This window comes from Vulpes lagopus, chromosome 1, assembly GCF_018345385.1.
Source record: "Vulpes lagopus strain Blue_001 chromosome 1, ASM1834538v1, whole genome shotgun sequence".
NCBI lineage: Eukaryota > Metazoa > Chordata > Mammalia > Carnivora > Canidae > Vulpes > Vulpes lagopus.
The window spans coordinates 5962324-5980805 of record NC_054824.1 but is presented as its reverse complement, the minus strand read 5'-3'; the positions used below and the strand labels follow the sequence as shown (position 1 = coordinate 5980805).

The 18482-nt window shown below is 35.3% G+C and overlaps 1 protein-coding gene across 1 annotated transcript in view; it reads left to right on the top strand.

Moving 5' to 3' along the window:
• Positions 1 to 17876, top strand: part of CDC40 (cell division cycle 40) — a 51998-nt gene extending 34122 nt beyond the window's left edge. Inside the window, exons 9-15 of the mRNA XM_041766163.1 lie at positions 1148 to 1193; positions 3297 to 3398; positions 4631 to 4746; positions 4985 to 5118; positions 12943 to 13019; positions 14742 to 14886; positions 15853 to 17876. Of these exons, the coding sequence (XP_041622097.1) occupies positions 1148 to 1193; positions 3297 to 3398; positions 4631 to 4746; positions 4985 to 5118; positions 12943 to 13019; positions 14742 to 14886; positions 15853 to 16030 (798 nt within the window). The 3' untranslated portion in view covers positions 16031 to 17876. The remainder of the gene's footprint in view (positions 1 to 1147; positions 1194 to 3296; positions 3399 to 4630; positions 4747 to 4984; positions 5119 to 12942; positions 13020 to 14741; positions 14887 to 15852) is intronic.
• Positions 17877 to 18482: the final 606 nt, after the last annotated feature.

Here is an 18482-nt window from a genome sequence, read left to right as displayed (position 1 = left end):
GCATTTGTCTCTACTCAGTAGCTTAAAATCACAGGCCAACAGTTTGGAGCAAAAACCCTTGTTTCATTTAACTTTGACTTCATACAAACTATTGTTCATTGAGATTAATGTCTGTTTGACCAATTAAAAAAGCATAGAGTTCTGTTTCGTTCACATCTGTAAACATTTATCAGGTACCTATTATGTGCAAGGGGCTGAGACTAAAAACTTATCAAGGCCCTGTCCCTGCCCTCAAGGTAATCATTTCATTGTGATGTAAATGATGGTTATAGAGTCAGGTAAAGGAAGCATAGTTCAGCAGGTAACTGAGTAAAGCTGTGGTGGGGGAGGGGAGTGTAGTTAGTGAGAGCCTTTCTGAGATGATTGAATACAATGAATAGGCATGGCATGTGCTGAACACTGCAGTTTATGGCTGCTGGAGTCTCAGATCTGAGAGATACAGAATAGTAACAGTCATAGGCAAAGGATCAGGTGTTGGAGATCCTTGCCTGGTATGCTGTGGGAACTGAGTCTTTATCCTATTGGCACCGGGTGGTCAGGAAGTGCTATTTTAGAACACTAGCAACATTATCAAGGATTGGATTTGAGCCAGGCAAGAATAAAGGTAGTTTTGAAGCTATTGTATTAATTCACTCTAGGTGTAATGAGAATTATTAACCTATTACATTTTAGTCTAGATCATCATTTTCATTTAGCTTCTATAATATTTTGTTACTTTAGAAAATTTAAAAAAAATCTGTACCAAAATGTCATAAACATGGCAGTTTTAATAACATTTAGTTCTTCCGAAAGAAGCTTGTGATATGACATAATTAGAAACTTTTATCATAGAAAATACATCAAATGTAGAAATGAATAAGAAGAAAGTGAAAATCACTTGTATTAGCTCCGTCTAAGTTCTCTTGATATTTTGGTGTATCTTTCAGTATCAGATTTCAAATTTGTGTGTGTGTATATAGTCCAAATGGTGCAACACAGCCTAGCAGCACCAAGCAACATGTCCATCAATGTATAATGCCTTTGGTTAAATCCCCAGTACACTCAGATATGCACACACATAGCTGGCATATGGTTACTGTTATTGATTGTCATTTTATCAAAGTCTTGTATTAAATTTAATATTTCTATGTGGTTTTTTTTCCCCCAGCTGTGGGAGGTTTATGGAGACAGACGCTGTCTGCGAACATTTATTGGTAATACTTTTCTCTCTATATATAAATCTATAAATCTGTTTGGAAAGACTTTTTAACAAGATAACATCATTGACAGTAATAATACTATGCTGATGATGAAGGAAAGTCTTCCAAGACTCAAGCTGAGTCTTAAGAGGGAGTAAGTCCTCTCACATAGACAAGAAAGGGAACCGGGAAGAGAGAATAGCAAAAGCACAAGTGTTTTGAGGCAGCCAGGTATATTTCAGAATTGCCAGGGTATGGGATATGGTGAGAGATGAAACAGATGAAAAGAGGAAACAGCAGGATGGATACCCAGGGGCAGAGCATGGAGGACTTTATGCACCATTAATAAGGAGTGTCGAATCTATCCAGAGGGCCTTGGAAAGCCAGCCCTTTAAGTAAATAGCTCTTGTAGGAAATTAACTTGATCATATTTGAAGTTTACAGAGATCACAATGGCAGTATGGAAGATACTCTGGTGGAGCAGGCCTGCAGGCAGGGAAATGAATGACAAGGTTATTTCATCAGTCTGGATTAGAGATGATGAGAGCCTGGATGAAAGCAGCAGATAGAGAGGAAAGGAACCGTCAAGAGTTAAAATTGGCAGGACTTAGTCACTGGACATGAGTGATAAGACTGAAGCAGAGATCTAGGGTGACCCCCACCTGGCTGGCTGAATGGTGGTGCCACCTGCCAAGAGAGGGAACATAAGAGGATGATGAGGTGTCACTTATTAAATTGGAGCTGCCTTTGGGATATTGAGATGAAAATGTCCAGTAAGCAACCAGCCAGATGTTGAGCTTTGAAAAGAAGTTAAGAATTGGCAGCTAAAGCATATAAAAGGATAAGATTGAACTAACTCCTTGAAGGAGAAAACAAGGCCAAAAAGAGAACACCTTTGTGGCAAACTAGCCCTTTCAGTAGAGAATAGTTTACTGGCTCTGTGAGATTTCATGGGAAGGCTGGTTACGTTTCCAATTTTAACTGTACATCACTGAAACACTGTGTGAATTGTAGTGGCTCTGTTTTTAGATTCAAGTGGGAGTCCGTTCTGCACTGCTTTGTTATGATTTTAGGGCCTCGCTGAACAAATAAATACTGCACAAGGTGCCCTAGCAGCCTACAGGAAGACTCTCAGCAGCAGACAGGGGAACCAAATGCCTCCTGTATATGTAGTGGACTTGGTCCCCATCTGTCTCCCCAGCACTGGCAGGCAGTTTTTCAGTGGAAAACTGAAAATGACCAGCTTTGGAAGATGGGACTCTTGCTGTAGAATAAATGTCTAATTACTGTGGCACATAGCCTAATTAGAGTGCATTGGTGATGGTGTTCCAGGGCTGCTGTGTGTGGTTGCTGATTTGTACAGTGCATATTTTGCACAATTGTATTTGTCAGTCTTGGTCATGATGGGGTGGTGAAAAATAGGAAATTTTCTGCTTTCATTTAGCCATGTTTTATTTGTCCCTATAACTTTCCAAAGAGTTGATCGGTCTGGCAGACTGGTTTCTAAGCAAAGTACCTTAAAATTAGTTGCCAAAAAGCTATCTTAAAACAAAATTGAAGGTAATACTTGTTTCAAAAAGGTTTAGTCTCTGAGATTCTGAATTCACTTCTCTGAAACTTGGTAATATCATTGCAGAAATCCGCAGTTATTGAAGAAAGGTTATGATTCCATGAACTTTAGAGTTAGGTCGGTTTGTTTCACTTAGTGAGTAATCTGGAGAACGAACCTCCCAAATGTCACTAGACCCTTCTCTTTCATTGGCAATAATTGGTCTGTTATGTTTCCTAAAATCCTTGGCTGCTTAGTCATCAATTATGTATATTACATATTGAAAGATTTGTATGACAAACTTAAAAAAAAAAAATGTTAGATCTTTTCTCTTGGTTCTTACCTAAATGTTATGCATCAGAAACACCCAGCTTTCTTGAAGAGGGAATAAAAAAACCACCTACTTTCCCAAGCCCACACCTAACATAATTGTGAGTCATTAAGTCAGGGAATAGGATTCCAAAAATTTTGACTCACAGTGTGGCTTGAATATGCTATTTCTCTTATAGTGTTTGTGTTTTAAGAGAAGCTACTTTACCTTACCTCCATTTCTATTGTCCCTGCCTTAGGTCACAGCAAAGCTGTTAGGGACATCTGCTTTAATACTGCAGGAACACAGTTCCTTAGCGCAGCTTATGACAGATACCTTAAGCTCTGGGACACTGAGACAGGTAAGAGCTCACTTACACTAATGCCAATATGTATCTATCTTATAACTTAGCATTTATAAATTAAACAACATGAGTGGTCTTCTGTGGCAAAACGGTGCCTTTCTATAACTGCTGATTCTCATATTACCGACTATCAGCTAATACCATAAACGTTTGTAGAGTTCAAACTCAGCTTTATAAGTAGCTCCTTTACTATGAAATTTTGTTTCCATCAAATACAACTTATAAAGCAAACATCCTGATAGACAAGCAAATTTGAAATCTTCCATAGACCATTTAATTGATCTTTCTGTTCCCCTCCACCACCAAGCACACTGCATGGCACATAATAGAAGCACAATAAATGTCAAGTGAACAAAATTAAATTTAATTGCCCACATTGATTGAAATCTTTCCAGACCCATGGGTCAGTTGGTTTATATATTCACCAACCATAATTGTATCAGTACATTGTGGCTAGTATGATTTCATATAACTAGAGAACCATCTTTTATCTTACTAAGTTTTAAGGGTAAAGATAATAGCTAATATTTATTGAACACTTAACTGTTTGCCAGGCATTGTGCTATGTACTTATATCCAGCATCGCATTTAGTTCTTAAAATATCCCTATTATTATTATTATTATTATTATTATTATTATTATTGATGAAGAAACTGAAGCTTAAAGGGGAGCTTTTCCAGAGCCACATAGCTAGTAAGTGGCTGAATAAACCAAGGTCTCCCTAATACTAGAGCCCATACTCTTAGCGCACAGTGGTTCTCAGCTCTGGCTACACATCAGAATTACTTTATCTATTCTGCTAACTGATGATACAGATTTACTTTTGAAAAAAATATTTTTAGGGATCCCTGGGTGGCGCAGCGGTTTGGCGCCTGCCTTTGGCCCAGGGCGCGATCCTGGAGACCCGGGATCGAATCCCACGTCAGGCTCCCGGTGCATGGAGCCTGCTTCTTCCTCCGCCTGTGTCTCTGCCTCTCTCTCTCTCTCTGTGACTATCATAAATAAATAAAAATTAAAAAAAAAAAATTTTTAAACATAAAGAATCTATGACAAGGAACAACATCATTCATAATCGAGAACAAGCAGACTGCCCTTCCCCAAAATATATTAGCTGGATGATCTCTAGATTCTAATCCCAGGGTTGTCTTGTAAGTGGTCAAATTTATTTATTTTTTTTTTTTTTGGTCAAATTTATTTTACCTACTTTAACTTGAATCTTTGGTTTTAGGACAGTGTATATCAAGATTTACAAACCGCAAAGTGCCCTATTGTGTCAAATTTAATCCTGATGAAGATAAGCAAAATCTCTTTGTAGCTGGTATGTCTGATAAAAAGATTGTGCAGGTGAGTCTTTTTACAGTAGTTTTAGTAAGATTCCTATAGTTAATGTTGTATTAGGGGATGGAGTAATACTAACTTGTTTAATGTTTGCTATTTTTAGGGACTGCTAATGGTCTATTTGTAGTAGAAAACAGTCATTACAAACATGTTAGATATCTTTTTTTCACTTTCCATAGTTTTTATCTATATTTTCATATCTACTCCACTTCTGTCTTTACCTTTTCTCTCGTGTGATATACAGTGGGACATCCGAAGTGGAGAAATTGTTCAGGAGTATGACCGGCATTTGGGAGCTGTCAACACCATTGTTTTTGTTGATGAAAATAGGAGATTTGTGAGCACATCTGATGATAAGAGCCTAAGAGTTTGGGAATGGTAAGTTTCTGTCAGTAGAAGATCTGATTTATATAATTATAGCAAGCAATTTAAAAATCTGTAGCCAAAGAAAAGCCTGATAATATGCAACCATTTGAATATTTTCACAGCTATGATCTCTGGCTTGCCAACCAAACTATTTTAAATATTTAAGTACCAAGAATATGGAAATAAAAATTTGAGATATGTTACGTCTCATAGTCTTTGGGCAGTCTATCTAAAAGTTTTATGTTTTGAGTCATTTTTCTTGCAGTGGTGAAAAGTTTATATTGTGTTGCCTTAGGTACTTTGTCTTTGCAAAATGATGAGATGTAGGGCCTACAAATCTGTAGACTACATTATATGTGGTTAAGACTGAGCATTAGATCCTGGCCTCAGAGTCAACCCCCAAAAAATATTTAAAAATCTCATAAGTTTTTAAATGTTTACCTTATGATTATTCAATACTGAAAATTGCCCCATGTCATCACCCATTGTGTCCTGCCACTCAAAACACATAATGTAGAAAACAAATGTTTTATTTGTAGAATATATTGGTGAATTTTGCTTTCCTCAAGAGAGAAAAAAAAACTTCTCTGAAGTCAAGAAGTACTAAAGCTAGTTTCACTAAGTATCATAGATCATGTTTTATAATTTATTTACAAAGAAATGTATGATAATCTTTTTGTTCAAATGAATGTTTGGAGGGAGCCCAGCTTATTTTTATAGTCCATTAGGAAGCACAGCTCTGCCCTGGATATAGCCTTGCAGTGACTAGAAAGTGGGACTTCCCAGTCCAGAAATTGTTCTGCTTTAAGAATTGGAAAGCCAGTAGTTTGCTCCTGAAATTAAGTCTCTCTGATGAGCTGAGCATGTCCCTAACCATTGTCAGGGAAATTTGGGTAATTGAAGGTTGCATGTAATTTAACAGTAGTTTCTCCCATGCTCACCACCAGTACACCCCTTCTGATTGCCCACATTCATGGAGAGCCAACCATATATTATACATAAAAGTATGATTTGAGACTCTGTTATAACTAAGATCTTTCTTACTTCAGAAATGATGTACATCTCTGCATGATGTTACATGCAGAGAATCTAATATAGACATCAAGTTTTGTATGAGCAGCCTTAGATTACTTGCACCATACTCTGAAGAATAAACATACACATGTACTTGTTTTGTTTACATACATTAGCAGTTTGATTATACTTAAATTTTCAGATGTTTCCATCTTCAGATGATATTTCAGCTCCATTTTCAAATGTGGAGTGGTATAAAAGAAATTGGTAAATATTTAAATGATGCACCAATTACAGGGGCTCTCAGAACACTTGTGTGTGCTTTCTAAATTAGAGCATTGGTCAGCAAAAGATTTTGATTAAATTAAGGGGCAGTGTCAGCATGTTTCTTGTTTTCCCTTCTCAGAGCTTAAGAAATGCTCCTAGGAGTCATAATAGTGTTTCATTCTAAATTATAACATCCCTTAGACCTCTCATTTGCTATTAGAGCCTTCCTCACTAGTCCTTACGTGAGGATAGGTCCCTTGTCCGTGATCCCATACAACACTTTGCTTCCCACAGTGTTTAAGTGCTTTCCTATTTGTTCTATGTCAGCTATGGTCATAGCCAAGTCCCTAGCACCAGCACAGTGCCCGGCACATTGGATGCGCTGCATACCTAAGGAAGATGTTATTGTCATAATTATTAATGATGCTATATCTGTTGAGCCCTTTGTGTGCGTCGAGCATGCTCAGCCTTTTATGTGAACTCTCTGATTTAATATGCAAAGTGGTCTTACGAGATAGATGTAATTTGTTATCCCTGTTTTATAGAAGAGGAAACTAATATAGGTTAAGTAAGTTACCCAAGATTCCATGAAATATGAAAAGCCAGAATTCAAGCTTGTATTAAGCTGATTCCAAAAAAAAAAAAAGCTTAGGATTTTTTCCCCCAGCTTTATTGAGGTATAATTGGCAAATAAAATTGTAATATATTTAAAGTGAATAACATAATTGTTAGATATATACATTCTGAAAGGATTCTTAGCCCGTCTACTGCTTTGGATGTTTACCTCTTTTGTTTGTTTGGTAAGAACAATTAGCTTCTACTCTCTCAGGAAATTGCAGTTATATAGTACAGTATTGTAACTGTAGTCACCATGTCATACATTAGATCCTGAGACTTTATTCATCATACAAATAAAAGTTTGTACTCTTTTACCAGCCTCATGTAGTTCCCTACCCCAACCCGAGTCCTTGGCAGCACCAATCTACTCTATTTCTAGAAGTTTGACCTTTTTTTTTGAGGAGTGTACATATAAGTGATAATATCACTATTATCACACATATATAGCATGCACTATATATACACACTGCAGTATAGGTCTTTCTCTGTCTAGCTTATTTCACTTAGCATGATGCCATCCAGGTTCATCCATGTTGAAATGGCAGCTTTCCCTTTGCCCATTTTTTAACTGGGTTACTAGGATTTTTGATAATAGTTGTATGAGTTCCTTATCTATTTTGGATATTGACCCCTTATCATAGATGCAGTTTGCAAATACTTTCTGCCATTCCTTAGGTTGCCTTCACATTTTGACTTACTTTCCTTTTTACTTTGAGGTAGTCCTACTGTTTATTTTTGTTTTTGTTCCCTTGCTTAAGGTGTCTAATCCAGAAAATACTTGCAAACACCCACGTCCAGGAGCTTATCTCCTGTGTTTTCTTTCAAGAGTTTCAGGTTTTATGTTCAAGTCTTCGATCCATTTTGAATTGATTTCTGTGTATGGTATAAGTTAGGGGTCCAATTTCATTCTTTTGCATGTGAATATCAAGTTTTTCCAACACCATTTATTAAAGAGACTAGCATCCTTTCTCCAGTGTATATTCCTGGCTCCTTTGTTGAAAATTTATTGATTATATATACATGGGTTTATTTCTGGGCCCTCTGTTCTGCTCCATTTGATCTGTGTATCTGTTTTTGTGCCAGTACCATACTCTTTTGATTACTAAAACTTTTATTTAACTATAGTTGAAATCAGGAAACTTGATGTCTCCACCTTTTTTCTTTCTCAGGATTGCTTTAGAGTCTTTTGGTGTTCCATACAAATTTAAGAATTGTTCTAATTCTGTCAAAAATGCCATTGGAATTTTGGTAGATACCAACTGGATCTGTAGATTGCTTTGGTTATTTTGGACATTTTAACTATTAATTCAGTATACAGATCTTTCACCTTGGTTAAACTTACTCCTAAGTATTTTCTTGTGTTCTTGATGCTATTATAAATAGGACTGTTTTCTTAAATTTCTCTTTCCAATAGTTCATTTTAAGCATCTAGAAATGCAGCTGATTTTTGAATATTGAATTTGTATCCTGCAACTCTATTAAATGATTTATTAGTTCTAACAGGTTTTTTTGTGAAGTCATGAGGGTTTTCTGTATATAATTTTATGTCATTTGCAAACAGAGATAGTTTTACTTCTTTTTTTATTTGGACACCTTTCTCTTCTGGCCTGATTGCTCTGGCTAGGACTCTCAATACTGTGTTGAATAAAAGTGATTAAAGCAGAGACCCTTCCTGATCTTAGGAAAGAGTTTTCAGTTGTTTAGTTAGTCGGATGTTAGTTGTGGGCTTGTCACACATGGCTGTGTTCCCTATATATCCAGTTGATTGAAACTTTTTACCATGAAAAGATGTTGAATATTGTCATTTTTTTTTTGCATTTATTGAGATTATGATTTTTATCCTTCCTTTTTGTATTGCATTGATTTGCATGTGTTGAACTATCCTTGCACCCCAAAATAAATCCCACTTGATCATGGTACATGATTCCGCTAATGTACTGTTGAATTCAGTTCACTAAATTTTATTGAGTATTTTTGCATCTATATTCATCAGGGATGTTGGCCTGTAATTTTCTTTTCTTGTAGCGTCCTTGTCTGGCTTTGGTATCAGGATAATTAATATTGGTCTTATAAAAAGAGTTTGGAAGTGTTCCCTTTTCTATTTTTTGGAAGAATTTGAAAAGGATTAATATTAATTCTTCTTTAAATGTTTGGTGTGTAACCAGTGAAGCCATCTGATTCTGGACTTTTTTGTTGTTGTTGGGAGGTTTTTGAGGACTGTTTCAATCTCTTTAGTCATTACTGATATGTTCAGATTTTCTATTTCTTCATGATTCTGTCTTGGTAAGTTGCATGTTTCTAGGAATTTATTCATTCTAGATTTTCTAATTGGTTGATATATAATTGTTCGTAGTAGTTTCTTGTGATCCTTAGTGTTTCTGTATTATCAGTTGTAATGTCTCTTTCATTTCCGTTTTTGAGTTTTTCTCTTTTTTTCTTAGTTCAGCTAAATATTTGTCAATTTTATTTTATTTTATTTATTTTATTTTATTTTTTTTTTTCAGAAAACCAGCTCTTAGTTTCATTGATCTTTTTCTATTATCTCTTTAGTCTCTTTCGTGTGTTTCCTCTCTGGTCTTTGTATTTTCTTTCTTCTGCCAACTCGGATCTTAGATTGTTCTTCTTTTCCTAATTCCTCAAAGTGTAAAGTTAAGTGTTTATTTGAGATTCTTCTTTAATATAGGTATTTATCCATATAAACTTAGCTCTGGCTTTTGCTGCGTCCCATAAGTTTTGGTATATTGTGTTTCTATTTTCATTTGTCTCAACATACTTTTTTATTTCCCTTTTGTTTCCATCTTTAACCCTTGTTTTGTTTAGTAGCACATTGTTAATCTCCACATACTTGTATGTTTTCCACTTTTCTCATAATTGGCTTCCAATTTCATACCTTTGTGGTAAGAAAAGATGCTTAATATGATTTCAGTCTTCTTAAATATACTAAGATTGTTTTGTGGCATAATATATCACCTATCCTGGAGAATATTTCATGTGCACTTGAGAGGAATGTGTATTCTGCTGCCATTTTTGGTGGAATGTTCTGTATGTCAATTAGGATCATCTGGTCTAATGCATCATTTAAGTGCAATATTTCCTTATTGATTTTTCTGTCTGTATGACCTATCTGTTATTGACAATGGGGTACTGAAGTCCCCTGCTATTATTGTATTGCTTGCTATCTATTTCTCCTTTCAGATCTGTGAACATTTGCTTTATATATTTAGGTGCTCTGATGTTGGATATATAAATACTTATATTTGTCATATCTTCTTGATGAGTTGACTCCTTTATCATTATATAATGACCTTCTTTGTCTCTTATTGCAGTTTTTGGCTGAAAGTCTATTTTGTTTGATACAAATATAGCACCTACCCCTGCTTTCTTTTAGTTTCCATTTTCATGGAAGGTATTTTCCATCCTTTCACTCTCAGTCTGTATGTGTCCTTACAACGGAAGTGAGTCTCTTATACACAGTATATAGTTGGGTCTTGTTTTTGTTTTTGTTTTTGTTTTTGTTCATTCAGCTAACTTGTGTCTTTTGTAAATTTAGTCCATTTATGTTTAGAGTAATTATTGAGAGGTCTAGACTTCCTGGTGTCCTTTTGTTAGTCATTTTCTGGTTGTTTATAGTCCCTTTGCTCCTTTCTCTCTTCCTTAGTGATTTGATGATTTTCTTTGGTGTAGTATGCTTTGATTTCTCTTTATCTTTTGTGTACAGGCTTTTTGCTTTGTGGATACTATGAGGCTTCTATAAAACATCCAGAGCTTGAATTCTTAATCATATGGCTGGATAGTTAGATGAACGACGCGTCTGGTGGGAAGAGAAAATAACTTGCTTCCAGTTTGATTAATCAGAAGGAAACGTGAGGATCAGTCTTGCTACAAAGACAGGAAGCAAAACCACCTCAGGATCCCTAGAGCTATCCTTGACCACATACAACCATCCCTGACAGCAATTACTAGTGTTTACTGGCAACTTGCTTGGGAAAGAAAGGGAGGCCCTGACCACCTCAAAGTGAGAACTGACTCCAGCAGTAGGAAAAGTTTTATTTACTAGAGCCTTCAGACAGGTGGTGTTCGCCAAACTTTTAGATCCTATGCCTGCTAAGAGTAGCACATGATACAAGAAAAACTAAAGGAAACTTGGTTTTCTTAAACAATACTAGATTATTAAGACTAGCAGACAGTTTTAAAGGAGAGTAAGAGATTATAATTAGATATTGAACAGCCTATGGTATGCTAATTGGCTAAATTCATGAGATGTTATAGACATGTTTTCTCCCATAGGTATGTATTTATTGTGTTAAAATGTTTTTAGAAGAAAATTTGAGAGGTTGATCCTACTGTGTATCTTTTACCTTTAAAATGTCATAGATAAAAAAATAAAATAAAATGTCATGGATTTTTATTAAGGTTTATTCAGTGATTTCATTCCCAAACTGAAGATTATTTGTAAGATAGAAGTTACTAGCTTATAGTGAATTACAGTTTCAATTAGAAAAGAGTGTTGTTAATTAAATATAACTATGCCTAGCAGACATTTTTACTAGCAACAACAATGTTCAACAGTGTTCAGACCCATTTCTTGTTCTAGAGATCATTGTACAGAGTCCTTGAAATAAGGGATCTGTGTACATTCTTTTTGTTTAATTTTCGGAAATCATTGATTGATCTGAACCTAGACTATGGTTAGTTTAGAAATGCTCTTATGTTTTAATCTATGTTATTGATTATTATTGGCTAATAATTTTCTATGAGGAGGGGAAAACAGTTGAACCTTTTTCGGACTGAGCTTCTTTTCAGTATGTTTAGGTCATTTTGAATGTCACTTCTTATTGGTACCTTAGAGGTGTAAATGGTTGGAGATGTGATAAATGATATTGTTCTTCAGGTTACACCTAAAAATATTTTCTTCTAACCAGGACCCTACTAGAAGTTTTTTCTAATCATTTGCTGCTTCTGGATGGTTAGGTAGATGGGTAGAGAAGATCCTTACTTAAAGGCAGATTATTATTATTATAGTTATTGTTATTATTCTCTAATTAATCAAAGTTTTAGAACTTGAACCATAGTTAGAAACTGATACTGCTGCTTTGTATTCTGTTATTCATCAGATTACATTTTCCACATATTTGCTCCTGTTAAAAAACATTTCTGGCCACTTATGAAAAGCCACAAGACCAAAATCCTTCAGAATTACTAAAGAATTTTTTATCATGGAGAATATTAAAAGCAAAAAGGCATTTGGTACTTTTCATGGTTCTAGATTTAGGTGACTAGTTTTGGACTTTCATTGTCTTTGTTTTATCCTTTGTATCACTCACCTAAGAATTTCTTTCATGCACTTTTCTCCTGCACCATACACATTTAGAATAACAGAAGATGTCCAGATACCAAGCATTTACTCCCCCTTACCCATCCAGAAATCTCATTATCTCTGGATGGGCTCCGCCTGCTTGCAGATCCCTGTACAGCTTCGCCTACTATCCCTTTGTATTACTGAAGGCTCTTTAACACTCTCACCTGCTTGCAGAGTACCAAGTTAAGGCTGACTGGCAGGTAAAATAAGAATACCTCCCTGTAGGCTTGCCTCAAACATTTTGCTGCTGCCTACCATGGTACATTTTTAGATGAGTTCATTGTCAGAGAACTTCAGTCACAGACTTTTTTTTTTTTAACATAAAGGCCAAAGTTTAAGTCAAATAGAGCTGAAAAACTAAATCAGTAACACTGTTATAATTATCATGGAAAGGCACTTGTGAAGTACAGATTTGTAATAAGCAACAGGATGCCATTTTGTGATTTTCCTTCCCTCCCAGGAAGTTTCATGAACGGTTTCTTAAATATATCAAGAATATCTCTTTAGTTTCCAAGTTAATTCTTCTAAAGATACTTTTTTAAAATTACTTATTCTGATAAACTGTTTTTAAATTTTAGGGATATCCCTGTGGATTTTAAGTATATAGCAGAGCCCAGTATGCACTCGATGCCTGCAGTGACTTTGTCTCCAAATGGTGAGTAGGCAAATGTGGTTTTAAATGAGCCTCTAAAAACATTTAAAAATAAAAATAAATGAGCTTTTAAGGCAAAGTGTGATTTCTGTACTCAAAAGAACTTTGGCCATTTCTTCCTAGGGGAAGTCTGTCACAGTGCCATACTTGTATAAGGAAACGTTTTTAATATTAGAAATAGTCACTGGTTTTCATCTGTGAGTCACCTCACCCATTCTCTTGTCTTTATAAATAATACTAATAATAATAGGGGCGCCTGGGTGGCTTAGATGGTTGAGCCTCTGCCTTTGGCTCAGGTCATGATCCCAGGGTCCTGGGATCAAGTCCTACATCGAGCTCCCTCCTCCCTCTCCCTCTGCCCCTCCCTCTGCTTATGTTCTCTCTTGGTATCTCTGTATCTCAAATGAATAAATAAAATCTTTAAAAATGATAATAATAAACAACAGTGAATTACACTAACATTGACTGAGCATATAAGGATTTCCATATGAGGGAGGATCAGGTTTTTTAAATAATTTTCCTTTCAGCAGAATCATGTTCAATCATTTAATGATTTATCCTGAGCTTTTTTTCTTTCAGAAGATAGAAGATTTTGACCCAGTTCCCCATAATAAGAATACTTTAGCAATTTACTATCAAAGATTTTCTCCGACAAAATAAAAAAGATAAATCCAATACTGTTTTCTATTCAGTAGTGCATTGCCTTTTAAGTACAAAGTAATCTCTACTGCAGATGTAAATATACTGACAGTATGCTGATATAATTATAGCTCTATCTGAGGGTGCTAAAGTAGAGGATCTGATGTTTGGGCAACACTGTCATCAAAGCCACTGTTAACTCACATAGCACATAGCTCCTGTGAGTGTAGAGCAAGGAAGAGGAGGCAAGAAATAGTTTGCTCTTCCATCGAGGCATCTGCCACAGGTAAACAGTGATCTTATGAGAAGAGCAACCTAACGGGGCCCTCTTTTGATAATCACCATATTGTACACTGTCACATTGTCTCTCCTATATCTACATTTTATGTAGTTTATTTTTATACTGCCCATTACAAATATTGTGCCCATCCTGAACAAGGCTATTTACCCACTCAGACTGAATTTTATTAAGAGTATTCCCTTAAAAAAAAAAAAAAGAGTATTCCCTTAGTTATTGATGGCTGCAAATGCATCAGATGCAAGAAGATAACTGTAGTTTAGGCACTAGAGACTTTGGTGTATCTTGGGTAGATAAAAGCAGTTTGGCCTTTCGGTAACAGTTCCTATAATTTTTTTTTATCATACCTCTTTTTTATATAGTTTTATTTAATAATCTTAGGTTCTCTCACTTAGAGTTAATCTTTCCTTTTCCATAATTAGCATAGAGAAGTCTCTTTTGTCTGTACTTACTCCAAATTAGTTTCATTTCATAAAATTTTACTTTAGTTCTGTTAATGCTAAACTCAGAATTTCTGTATATCCTTATTTAAACAGAAAAAAGCTTTTATATGAGGAATGCTCAGTGATACGGGATTATATGAGCAAAATCCATTACTTTATATATAAATCCCTCTTATCAGTGACAAATTTGTAACACTTTACAGATGGTATGGTAAATTCATTTTCATATTATTATAAAGTAGTTGAAAACAAAAGAATATTAATGTCTGAACATTTTTAAAATAAAAAAAATCTCTTTAGAATTTCCAGTCTTGCTCTAAAATGTCTCATTTATTGAATTTACAGGGAAATGGCTAGCATGCCAATCAATGGACAACCAAATCTTAATTTTTGGAGCACAGAACAGATTTAGATTGAATAAGAAAAAAATTTTTAAGGGCCATATGGTAGCAGGTTATGCTTGTCAGGTGGACTTTTCACCAGACATGAGGTAAGTTTCGGTCCTCTCGTGTATTCTCATATTCAAATATGATGACATAAACTACTGTTATACAAATAACAACACTTTAAAAATCACTGTCACTTGATAAACTGCATGATAATCGTGCAGATTGTAACAATGTGTGATGGAAAGGCAAAAACAAGTTATGAGAACTGCATTTGGCCTTAAGTCCTTTAGTGGGTCTCTTTATCTTGCTTAGTCCTATTCCTATCTATAGGGGCTATGCCTTATTTCCTCTCTGCTTTTTTCACAAGGCTAGGAGGACTGTAATCACTGTATGGTTGTGATTAAACACTGACAGAATTAATTCCATGTTGCCACGTTGACATTAACAACTTCACTGCACTTTTCTGTGGTGAAACCTCAAATTCAGCTCTTGCCTATTTCTAGGCCACACTGGATTTGTGAAGGCCAGGTCCAGTCTTTTTATGAGTGAAACTCTGCATTCATTTCCCCCATTCTTAAATATATAGGTAGAAGTAATCCAGAAATCTCTATAACCTTGTATGTTTAGGTTGGGAATTGTATCTTAGACTCCTACCTCTGAGTCAGTCATAGACATTTTCAAAAGATGTTAAAGCCAAAAAATAATTATGAAGGTGGTCAAGTCTAAGGTAAGAACGAGTGTCCCTGGCTCTGTGTGAAACCGACTCCCCCGCAGTATTTCTATCTCAAGAGTAATTTGATGTTGCTTTTATTATGGCCCCTGGGTTTCCCAGTCTTCCAAGTTAATACATTTTTACTCACAGATAGGTAGCTCAATGGGGAGAGGTTTCTTGGTAGAAGTTTAAAATAAAGACTGCTTTATGCTCTACCTTGTTATTCTCGCTGAGTACTGTATATTCACACTGACTTTTTTTTTATGTTACTGTGAAAAGATAAACTCTGTTCCTTATCCACTTTGTAAGTTTAAGGTGTTTGAACAATTTGAATTTATTTTTCTTCCCATTCTAGCTACGTGATTTCAGGAGATGGAAATGGAAAATTGAACATCTGGGACTGGAAGACCACAAAACTCTACAGTCGATTTAAAGCTCATGATAAAGTGTGTATAGGTGCAGTGTGGCATCCTCATGAGACATCTAAAGTCATAACATGTGGTTGGGATGGTCTCATTAAATTGTGGGATTAATGAGATTAGTCCTTATCTAGGGTCTTTTTTGATCCATTATCCTATTTAACTATATTTAATTAATTATTAAATGTGTTGGATGACAACCTGATTTACAAATTATGATTTCCTTACATGGCCTTATGAAGTTGACCCATTGTTGAAAAATATATATATATATTTTTTTTGTAAATTTGACTTCTATAAATTCATTGGCAACTTCATTTCATTCTTTATAGATGTTATTTATACAGAGAATGACCATCGATTTTTCTCTTTGGGGAGTAGTCATTGTTGGCAGGCAGTTTGGGTTTACCCCCTTGACATACTGAAAGGATCTCTTTGGAGTTGAGGAAGAATCCCTGGTGGATTTGGGGTGTTAAAGGAGATAATATAACTAATGACAGATAATTCTGAAAGGCACCATATGTTTACCTCTTCCACACAAAGGGGAGCAAGGAGCAGGGATGATGTAATTGAATGTGAATCTGAAAGAAGGATAAAACCATCCACAATTATGGTTTCCATTATTTTTGGTGGGTCAAGTTCAAATCTTTTGGATTCAGGACTTCTACTATTTTTTATGACATACATTGTATGTTTACTTGTAAGCCAGCAATCTTCTCGGACTGCAGCATTCCTCTAATTAGTAAATAATGGGAAAATAAGCAGTCCAGAGTTTTTTCCTTGGCTTTCTTCCTGATCACTATAGACAGGAGTATATATAATCAGAGAATTATGTTATTTTTGAAGGTGAAACTCCAGAGAATTGAGTCAAGAGTTTGAATTTTATTTGTGTTTACTATCTGTACGGACCTGGCTACACCTCCAAAAATCAGGGTCTCCTAGGTCATTGATTCATGGATGTTACTACTGAAATACTCCTCATAGGAGATAGGGTATGAGGGCATCGTCCAAAATGTCAGCTTGTAATTTCTTTGAAGTTGTATGTTTTATCTGTAAAATTATTCTGATTTTGCTTGTGAAATATTCGACAGAACTTTAAGATTAGAAAAATTTTTAACTTCTTTCCAAATCTTTGAATAAAATTGACACTCCAGGAAGATGGCTATGGTTCCCCATTTTGAGAAGCAATAACTAGTTGGTTTAAAAAAAAAAAAAGTTTAAGAACTTCAGATGGTGAAATCAAGATGGCCTCTTGAATATAATAGCTAACAGCACTTTGGTTGACAAGCCATTTTTCCTGTTTTACTATAAATCTCTGTAAGGTATTTGTGCTTTGAAATACTTCAGTACCATGCTTAAAAACATTGGTTCATAGCTGCTCAGAGGGATGACTTGGAGACCAAAATCATGTTGAATGTCGATATCCTAAGGGCATTAGTTCTGAGTCCTGGGCTGTCAATAGCAATTCATGCTCCCTATACTTAGAACTTCGATTTTTAAAAATTAATTTTTAAAAAGCCCTGGTATAGATGACTTGGCACTATAGCCACATTAATAAATAAATTTCAAAGAAGAAAATAGAAAGAATAAAAATGGCCAGACATGTTATTTTGGGGCACACAGACACTCTAAGAAATAAGAATACACTGTCTGGCTGCTGCCTTTCTGTATCTGCCAGGGAGCATGGCTGTCACTTCCTGAAGAGGAAGGAAGTCACGTAAGACCTTGTCGTTAGTCCCTAACCACTGGTTTTAACAAATGTGAATGACTGAAATGTGATGGGACAGAAAGATTTAATCATACATTTAAACTATCTTGTTCAGCATCAGTATTGTGTATGTTACAGATCATAATTTCTAAATCTGGTTATTTTATTGTGTTTTTGACTTTCTAAACTAAGTGTATATAAAAGTTCTCTTTTTTAAAAAAAAAAAAAGATCATATTTTTCAATAAAGCATTTTTTTCTAGAAAGTGTTACCGAATTTTTCATTCTTAGTCTTAAGTCTTAACCGTTGAGACAACAAACCATTTGCAGAGTTTAAATGGGTTGTTTTTATTCTGTGGGGAGATATGATGCTTTAGAGGTGGGGATGGTGTATTAATACGACATATTAATGGGTTTGTTCTAGTTAAGTAACAAAAATACAGGACAGCACACTGAGAGCATACAGATTAACACATTCCGTATTTGTTTACTCAGTGGTGGCACTGAGTCATGACTGCACCCATTTCAGAGTACACAAATGAGTAGGGTTCTTTTCCAGCTTAAAAAAGTCTCAACATTGTGTTGTTACTGGAATTAAGTGGTTACCTTTTCCCAACTGCTACCTTTTTATTCCACCCAAGATAGATTTCCTTCCTAAAGCTTAGATTAAACGTGAGGCTTTACTGAAAGTTTTAATCAAATGAATATTTAAATATTGAAGCACAAGTTAGGAATATTTTGTCCTAAGGAGACAGTTTTAAGATAAGAAACAGGGAATAGCATCAAACAGGCATTTCTCTAAGGAAAAAAGTATAGAGTGATTCTTGACAATGCATTGTGAGGCTGGTTGATGTCCTTAG